Source organism: Zalophus californianus, chromosome 12, assembly GCF_009762305.2.
Source record: "Zalophus californianus isolate mZalCal1 chromosome 12, mZalCal1.pri.v2, whole genome shotgun sequence".
NCBI lineage: Eukaryota > Metazoa > Chordata > Mammalia > Carnivora > Otariidae > Zalophus > Zalophus californianus.
Genome location: NC_045606.1, coordinates 6,866,386 through 6,875,090, shown reverse-complemented (window position 1 = coordinate 6,875,090; position 8,705 = coordinate 6,866,386). Strand labels below are relative to the sequence as shown.

Sequence of the window (8,705 nt, the reverse complement as noted above, 5' to 3'; positions counted from 1 at the left end):
ACAGCCAATTTATTAAATAATTCTAAGTAACAACAAGTTGAGTAACATAAACTTTATGTACACCACTATCCCCATCATGACATCCCTCATGTATTTTCTCCAGCTTTGGTATACTGCAGACCTGAGAAATAAAACATTGGTCATTAACCTTTTTATGTCCGATTTAATAGAGATTATTAGAGTCATTAATTTATTCTTTTATTTATTAGTTCAGATTTTAATATCTTCTTTTTTGGGGGGCGGTGATTGGCAGAGCCGGCTGAGGCTTTATTTGGGAAAAGACGCTTGAACAGGATTTTAGTTCGGGGCATGGACAAGAGGGGGTACCCAGGGCAGTAGACTCCCCTCAAGGGTAGGCTGAGGACTGGGGCTGAGTCTTAGGTGGCTCTCCTTTTCCCTCAAAGGCTCTCTGGCAGCCACAAGAGTGGGGAAGCTGGGAGGCACCACCGTGGTTGTTCACTTGGACAGGACATCAGAAGACTCGGACTCCAGCTTCCCATCATGGGTCTCTATCTTCCTCACGGCCACAGCCTTGGAGGAACCACCACCGATGAAGGAACCAGCAGGGCTGAAACTAGACTGGAAGGAGCTCAGGCCATAGTTGAGGCCAGGGCTTGTGAGGCCCCCATAGGCCGAGCTCAGGCCACCTGAGTCGCCACTGGCGGTCTTAGTATAGATACTCAGGTTCTGCGTCTCAGACTCCAGCCGGCTCTCCTCGCCCTCCAGCAGCTTGCGGTAGGTGGCGATCTCGATGTCCAGGGCCAGCTTGACGTTCATGAGCTCCTGGTACTCTCGCAGCTGCCGGGCCATGTCCTGCTTGGCTCGCTGCAGGGCGGCCTCCAGCTCGGCCACCTTGGCATTGGCATCCTTAATGGCCAGCTCCCCATGCTGCTCAACATCAACAATCGCTGCCTCCAGGGCAGCCCTCTGGTTTTTGAGGGTCTCGATCTCAGCCTGGAGTCGGCTGATGCTCCGGTTCATCTCAGAAATCTCCATCTTCATGCGCCGGTCATCTTCGTGCTTCCCAGCCAGTGTCTGTAGCTCCTCGTACTTGATCTGATACATGGTCTCGGCCTCAGCCCGGCTGCGGTTGGCGATGTCCTCGTACTGGGCCTTGACCTCGGCGATGATGCTGTCCAGGTCCAGGAAGCGGCTGTTGTCCATGGACAGCACCACGGACGTGTCCGAGATCTGGGACTGCAGCTCACCGATCTCCTCTTCATACAGCTGCCTTAAGAAGCTGATCTCGTCGGTCAGCCCTTCCAGGCGGGACTCCAGCTCTACCTTGTTCATGGAAGCTTCATCCACATCCTTCTTGATGAGGACAAATTCACTCTCCATGTCTGCAGACTCTTTGATCTCCTCCTCATATTTATCCTTGAAGACCTCCACCAGCCCCTGCATGTTGCCAAGCTCCACCTCCAGCTTCAGCTTCTCCTGGCCCAGGGTGTCCACCTGCCCCCAGAGGTTGCTGATGTAGCTCTCGAACATGTCGTCTATATTGCTCTGAGCGGTTTTTTGCCGCTGTAGGAGGCTCCACTTGGTCTCCAGAATTTTGTTCTGCTGCTCCAGGTGCCTCACCTTGTCTATGAAGGAGGCAAATTTGTTGTTGAGGGTCTTGATCTGCTCCTTCTCTTGGGTGCACACAGCTTGGATGTTGGGGTCCATCTCCAGCTTAAGGGGGCTCAGCAGGCTCTGGTTCACTGAGACAACCGTGATGACCCCCACACCCCTGGCCCTGCCGCCGTAGCCCCCGACCACACTCATGCTGCTGCCACCCACCCGGAAGAAGGCGGAGGAGCTGATGCGGGAGCCAGACCCGCTCGTGTAGGAGCGGCTGCTGAAAAGCCGGGGGCCGGAAGCGGACATTTTGCAGGACTCTGGGTCACCCTGATGGACACGGTGGAGGCGAGTAGGCTGTACCTGAGAGCTTCCAGAAGGAGCTGAGAGGCTGCTTCTAGGTGAGAACCAGATTTTAATATCTTCTACAGTTAAAACTGAGTTCTAGGTGCCGACCATTGAATGATAAATAAGAAGTTAGCTTTGTCTTCACCATGCTCAAAACCAGAAGGAGAAGAAAGAGGAGGAAATCTGATTTTTCTTGTGTGCCAACAGTTGAGATAAATGTGCTCAAAGTGTTCTTTGGCATCTAATGTAGTCTGGCTAATGGGTCAGAAAAGATTTACAAAGGTAGTGATACTTTAGACACATCTTTTTATTTTGTTTTGTTTTTTGCAGATGTTACTTTAGTCTCAGGTACATAACTTAGTGATTTAACAAGTTTGTACATTATGCTATGTTTACCACAAGTATAATTACCATTTGTCCCATTACATTGCTATTACAATATCATTGACTGTATTCCTTATGCTCTGCTCTTTATTCCTGTGACTTACTCATTCCGCAATTGGGGGCCTGTATCTCCTTTTCCCTGTCACCCATTTCCCCCCAAATCCCCACCTCTCTCCTCTGGCAATCATCAATTTGATCTCTGTATTTATAGTTCTGATTCTGCCTATTTTTTTTTTTTTTTAGATTTCATTTTATGAGTGGAATCATATGGTATTTGTCTTTCTCAGTCTGACTTATTTCACTTAGCACAATACCCTCTAGGTCCACCCATGTTGTCTCAAATGTCATGATTTCATCCTTTTTATGGCTCCATTGTGTATATATACCACATTTTCCTTCTGAATTCATGTATTAATGGCCACTTAAGTTACTTCATGTCTTGGCTATTGCAAATAATGCTGCAATAAACATAAGAATGGATTTATCTTTTCCAGTTACTGTTTTCATTTTCCCTAGGTAAATACCCAATGGTGGAATTATTGGATTAAATCATATTTCCATTTTTATTTTTTTTAGGAAATTACCTACTGTTTTCCATAATGGCTGCATCAGTTTGCATTTCCACCAACAGTGCACAAGTGTTCTCCTTTCTCCACATCCTCACCAACACTTGCTCTTTCTTGTGTTTTTGATTTTAGTCTTTGATGCCTGTGAGGTCATATCTCATTGTGGTTTTGATTTGCATTTTCCTAATGATGAGTGATGTTGAGCATCTTTTCATGTATCTTTTGGCCTTCTGTATGTATTCTTTGGAAAAATGTCTATTAGGTCCTCAGCTCATTTTTTATCCAGGTTTTTTTGGGGGGTATTGAGTTTTATGCATTCTTTATATATTTTGGATATTAACCCTTTATCTGATATATCATTTGCAAATATCTTCTTCCATTCAGTAGGTTGTCTTTTTGTTTATTTGTTGTTGTTGTTGTTTTGATGGTTTTCTTTGCTTTGCAAACACTTTTCATTTTGATGTAGTCCCAGTAGTTTATTTTCGCTTTTGTTTCCCTTGCCTTAGGAGAGGTATTTAGAGGGCTGACATCAGAGAAATTACTGCTTGAGTTCTCTTTTAGGATTTTTATACTTTCAAGTTTCACATTTAGGTCTTTAACCAATTTTGAGTTTATTTTTGTGTATGATATTAGAAAATAGTCTGGTTTCATTCTTTTCATGGTTTTGGCCAGTTTTCCCAGCATCATTTATTGAAAAGACCATCTTTTTCCCATTGTATATTCTTGCCTCCTTTGTCATAGATTAACTGATCATATAAATGTCATAGATTAACTGACCATATTTCTGGGGTCTCTGTCCTGTTCCATTGATCTAGGCATCTATTTTTGTGCCAGTACCATATTGTTTTGATTACCATAGCCTTGTAGTATATCTTAAAATCTGGAATTGTGCGACCTCCAGGCTTCTTCTTTCTCAGGATTGTTTTGGCTATTCAGGGTCTTCTGTGGTTCCATACAAATTTTAGTATTGTTTGTTCTAGTTTTACAAACAATGGTGTTGGCATTTTGATAGGGATTACATTGAATCTGTAGATTGTTTTGGGTAATATGGACATTTTGACAATATTAATTCTTTCCAGTTCACGAGCATGGGATATCTTTCCATTTGTTTGTGCCATCTTCAATTTCTTTTATCAGTGTTTACAGATTTCAGAGTTCAAATCTTTCACCTCCTTGGTTAAATTTATTCCTAGGTATCATATTCCTTTTGGTGCAATTGTAAATGATATCGCTTTTTAAAAATTTATTTTTCTGTAAATTTGTTGTTAGTGTATAGAAACACTACCGATATCTGGGTATTAATTTTGTATCCTGGCCCTTTACTAAAATTATTACTTCTATTTATTACTTCCAGTAGTGTTTTGGTGGAATCCTTATGATTTGCTAGGTATAGTATCATGCCACCTATGAATAGTGATAGTTTAAATTCTTTATGAATAGAGATATCTCACCATTTCTTTTTCTTGTCTGATTGCTGTGGCTAAGACTTCTAGTACTAAAAGTGGTAAGATTGGACATCCTTGTCTTGTTCCTGACCTTAGAGGGAAAACTCTGTTTTTCACTACTGAGGATGACGTTAGCTGTGATTTTTTCACATATGACATTTATTATGTTGAGGTATTTTCCCTCGATCCCCATTTTGTTGAGTTTTTATCATGAATATATGTTGAATCTTGTCAAATTCTTTTTCTGCATCTATTGAGATGATCATATGATTTTTATCTTTCATTTTGTTTATGTGGTTTATGATGTTGATTGATTTACAAGTATTGAACCCTCCTTGCATCCCAGGAGTAAATTTTACCTGATCATGTGAATTATCATTTTAATGTATTATTGTAAGTAGTTTGCTAATATTTTTTTGACGAGTTTTGCATCTTTGTTCATCAGGAATATTGGCCTGTTGTTTTCTTTGTGGCATCTTTGTCTGGTTTTGGTGTCATAGTAATGCTGGCTTCATAGAATGTACTTGCAACTTTATTTCCTCTTCTATTTTTTGGAATAGTTTGAGGAGAATAAGTATTAACTATTCTTCACTTGATCTTAGCCAAAAGGCCGAGAAGCGGTGAGTATTAACTATTCTTTAAATGTCTGGTAGAATTCACTTGAGACCATCTGGTCCTGGACTTTTATTTTTTGGTAGTTTATTTGATTACTGATTCAATTTCATTATTTGTAATCAGCCTATTCAGATTTTTATTTCTTCCTGGCTCATTTTTGGAAGATTGTATGTTTCTTGGAATTTATTCATTTCTTCTAGGTTGTCCAGTTGGTTGAAATATGATTTTTCATGGTATTTTCTTATAATCCTTTCCATTTCTGTGGTATCAATTGTTACTTCTCCTCTCTCATTTCTGATTTTATTTATTTGTGCCTTTTTTTTTCTTGATGAATCTAAGGATTGTCAAGGGTTTTTTTTAAAGATTTTATTTATTTATTTGACAAAGAGAAACACAGCAAGAGAGGGAACACAAGCAGAGGGAGTGGGAGAGGGAAAAGCAAGCTTCCCGCAGAGCAGGGAGCCCAATGTGGGGTTCAATCCTAGGACTCTGGGATCACGGCCTAAGCCAAAGGAAGACATTTAATGACTGAGCCACCCAGGCACCCCTAAGGATTTGTCAATTTTGTTTATCTTTTCAAAGAACCAGCTTTTAGTTTCCTTCTTTCCTTCCTTCCTTCCTTTCTTCCTTCCTCTCTTTTTTTTTAATTTTCTTTTTTGTCTGTATGTCATTTGTTTCTGCTGTGATCTTTATTATTTCCTTTCTTCTACTCATCCTGGGCTTTGTTCTTCTTTTTTCTAGTTCCTTTAAGTGTAAGGTTGGATTGTTTATTTGAGTTTTTTCTTCTTTCTTGAGGGAGACCTGCATTGCTATATACTTCCCTCTTGGAACTGCTTTTGTGTGTCTCAGAGGTTTTAGACCATTTTGTTTTCACTTTTGTCTCCTCTCCATGTATTTTTTGATTTCTTCTTTGATTGTTTCTTTTTTGATTGCCTATTGGTTGTTTTGTATCATATTGTTTAGTCTCCACATTTTTTTTCCCAGTTGTTTTCTTTCTTTTTTTCTTTTTCTTTCTTTCTTTCTTTCTTTCTTTCTTTCTTTCTTTCTTTCTTTCTTTCTTTCTTTCTTTCTTTCTTTCTTTCTTTTTCTTTTCTTTTCTTTTCTTTTTTTCTTGTGATTTATTTGTAGTTTCATCCTTTGTGGTTGGAAAGAATGCATGGTATATTTCTATTTTCTTAAATTTCTTGAAGCTTGTTTTATGGCGTAATCTATTCTGGAGAATGTTCCATGTACACTCAAAAAGAATGTGTATTATGTTGTTTTTGGTGAAATGTACTGTACATATCTGTTATGTCCATCTGGTCAAATGTGTTATTCAAAGACATTATTTCCCTATTGATTTTCTGTCTGGATGATCTACCCACTGATACAAGTGGAGTGTTAAAATCCCCAAGTATTATTGTATTAATATCAATTTCTCAATGTCCATTAATATTTGTTTTATGTATTTAGGTACTACATCATTGGGTGTGAAGATACTGACAACTATTATATCCTCTTGTTGGATTGATACCTTTATTATTATGAAATCCCTTTCATTGTCTCTTATTGCAATTTGTTTTAATGTCTATTTTGTCTGGTATAAGTATTGCTACATCTTGAAACTACAATTCGGGGTGCCTGGGTGGCTCAGATGGTTAAGCGTCTGCCTTTGGCTCAGGTCATGATCCCAGGGTCCTGGGATCGAGCCCTCCATTGCGCTCCCTGCTTGGTGGGGAGCCTGCTTCTCCCTCTCCCCCTACTGTTGTCCCTGCTTGTGCTCTCTCGCTCTCTCTGTCAAATAAATAAATAAAATCCTTAAAAAAATAAAAGAAACTACTCAATTCATGAGTTGGGTGTATGCATTTGTTTTTGTTCAGTCTATGGATACAATAGCAGATTTGAGTAGTCATAAAAGTGACCACATGGCCCACAATGTGAAAACTATTTACTAAGTGTTCCTTTAAACACAGAGTATAATTATTTTAGACTTTGCAGACCAAGTGGTTGCTTATTTCTTGCCATTGTAGTGAGAAAGAAACTATAGGCCATACCTAAAATAAAGGATGTGGCTGTGTTCTAATAACACTTTTCTTCAGCAAATAGTCTATGAAAACAGTAGTTTGTCAATTGTTTCCTGGAGAAAGTGACTGTGGCTATATTTATGAAAAACTCTTTCACCTATGTTATTTTTTTTAATTTTTAGTATCAAATGATAGAATTTGAATAGAGAAATTAGATGATGAATATGTAAATTGTTTAATCATATCTCTGTTCATACTTTGTCATTGTGTGACCCAAAATTTACTCACCTCAATCTTTTATTTAATTTCTATAAGTTTAAACACTCAGAGAGTCAGCAAAAGTCTTATATACAGTGAGCACATGTTTATCCTTCAATGACATTTGCTACTTTTTCTCTCTTGCCCTCAAATGTTATAACACTATTTCTGTGTACACAGGATGTGTATTCTAAGAAGAAGTATGTTCTTCTGAATAACCGTATAAAACTCGAAGGAATAGAAAAAAAACTACATTTCCATGAGCCCTTCATCCAACTTCTCCCCAGTGGTGACATCTTGTATAATGTAGTAGAATATCAAAACCAAGAAATTAACAATACTGGTGCAATACTGTTACCAGGAAATTGACAATTCTAGTGTAATACTGTTAATGAGATTCCAGTCCTTGTTCACTTTTAGCAGATTTTATATGCAAACATGTCTGCACAGGTGTGTAGTTCTGTGCATTTGATATCATGTATAAATTTATGTAAACACCACAAAAATCAAATCACAGAACTGTCCCATCACCACAGTGGAATTCCCTCATGTTACCCCTTTACAATTGCTTCAACCCCTGTGTATGTACCCTGGCAAGCAATACTATCTTCTTCATCTCTGTAGTTTTGTCACTTTTCAAAAATGTCATATGAATGGAATCATACTATATGGAACTTTCTGAGATTGGCGTTTTTTCATTAACAATAATGCCCATTCCAGTTATTGCGTGAATTATTTTCTCTATTCTATGACTAAGTATTGTCTTATTCTATGAATGCTTCTTTGAAATTTTATCCCTTTGCTTGTTGACAGATATTTGTATTGCATCCAGTTTGGGAAGATTATAGCAAAAGATGCTATAAACATTTGTGTACTGGTGTTTCTGTGAACATAAGTTTTCATTTCTCCAGGATAAATACCAAAGGGCATGATTGCTGGTCATAAAGTAAGTGCATGTTTAGTTTTAGTTTTTTTTTTTTTTTTTTTAAGAAACCTCCCAAACTATTTTCCCAACTAATGTCACTTTTAGAGATGCTTGGGTGGCTCAGTCGGTTCAGCATCTGCCTTCAGCTCAGGTCATGATCCCACTGGGATCCAGTCCTGCATTGGGCTCCTTGCTCAGTGGGGAGCCTGCTTCTCCCTCTGCCTGCTGCTCCCCCTGCTTGTGCACTCTCTCTCTCTCTTTCTTTCTCTCTCTCCTACCCCACCAGACAAATAAATAAATAAATCTTAAAAAAATTAAAAAAATAAAAATAAAAAACATAATGTCACTTTTAATTCCTACCAGCAATGTCCAAGAGATTCAGTTTCTCCACATGCTTGCCAACACTTACCTTATTTTTATTATTTTTTAGGTTTTATTTTTAATTTCTAATTTAATTTTATTTTTTACTTATCATTATTTTTAAAAAATCATTTGAAACTAGTGATATCTCATTGTGATTTTAATGTGGCTTCTTCTAATAGCAACAAACTCTTTTGCCATCTGTATATCTTCTTAAGTGAAGTGTCCATTCATATATGTT

General features: G+C 38.5%; 1 protein-coding gene across 1 annotated transcript; it reads right to left on the bottom strand.

The window, feature by feature from the left end:
- Positions 1 to 456: 456 nt before the first annotated feature.
- Positions 457 to 1,875, bottom strand: LOC113911504 (keratin, type II cytoskeletal 8-like). The gene has a single exon (XM_035723319.1). It carries the CDS (start codon positions 1,867 to 1,869, stop codon positions 457 to 459), a length of 1,413 nt encoding a protein of 470 aa, XP_035579212.1. The 5' UTR covers positions 1,870 to 1,875.
- Between the last annotated feature and the right edge of the window lie 6,830 nt (positions 1,876 to 8,705).

Bases quoted from the DNA above. Each gene is read 5' to 3' on its own strand.
- LOC113911504 (XM_035723319.1), bottom strand. From the start codon at position 1,869: ATGTCCGCTTCCGGCCCCCGGCTTTTCAGCAGCCGCTCCTACACGAGC.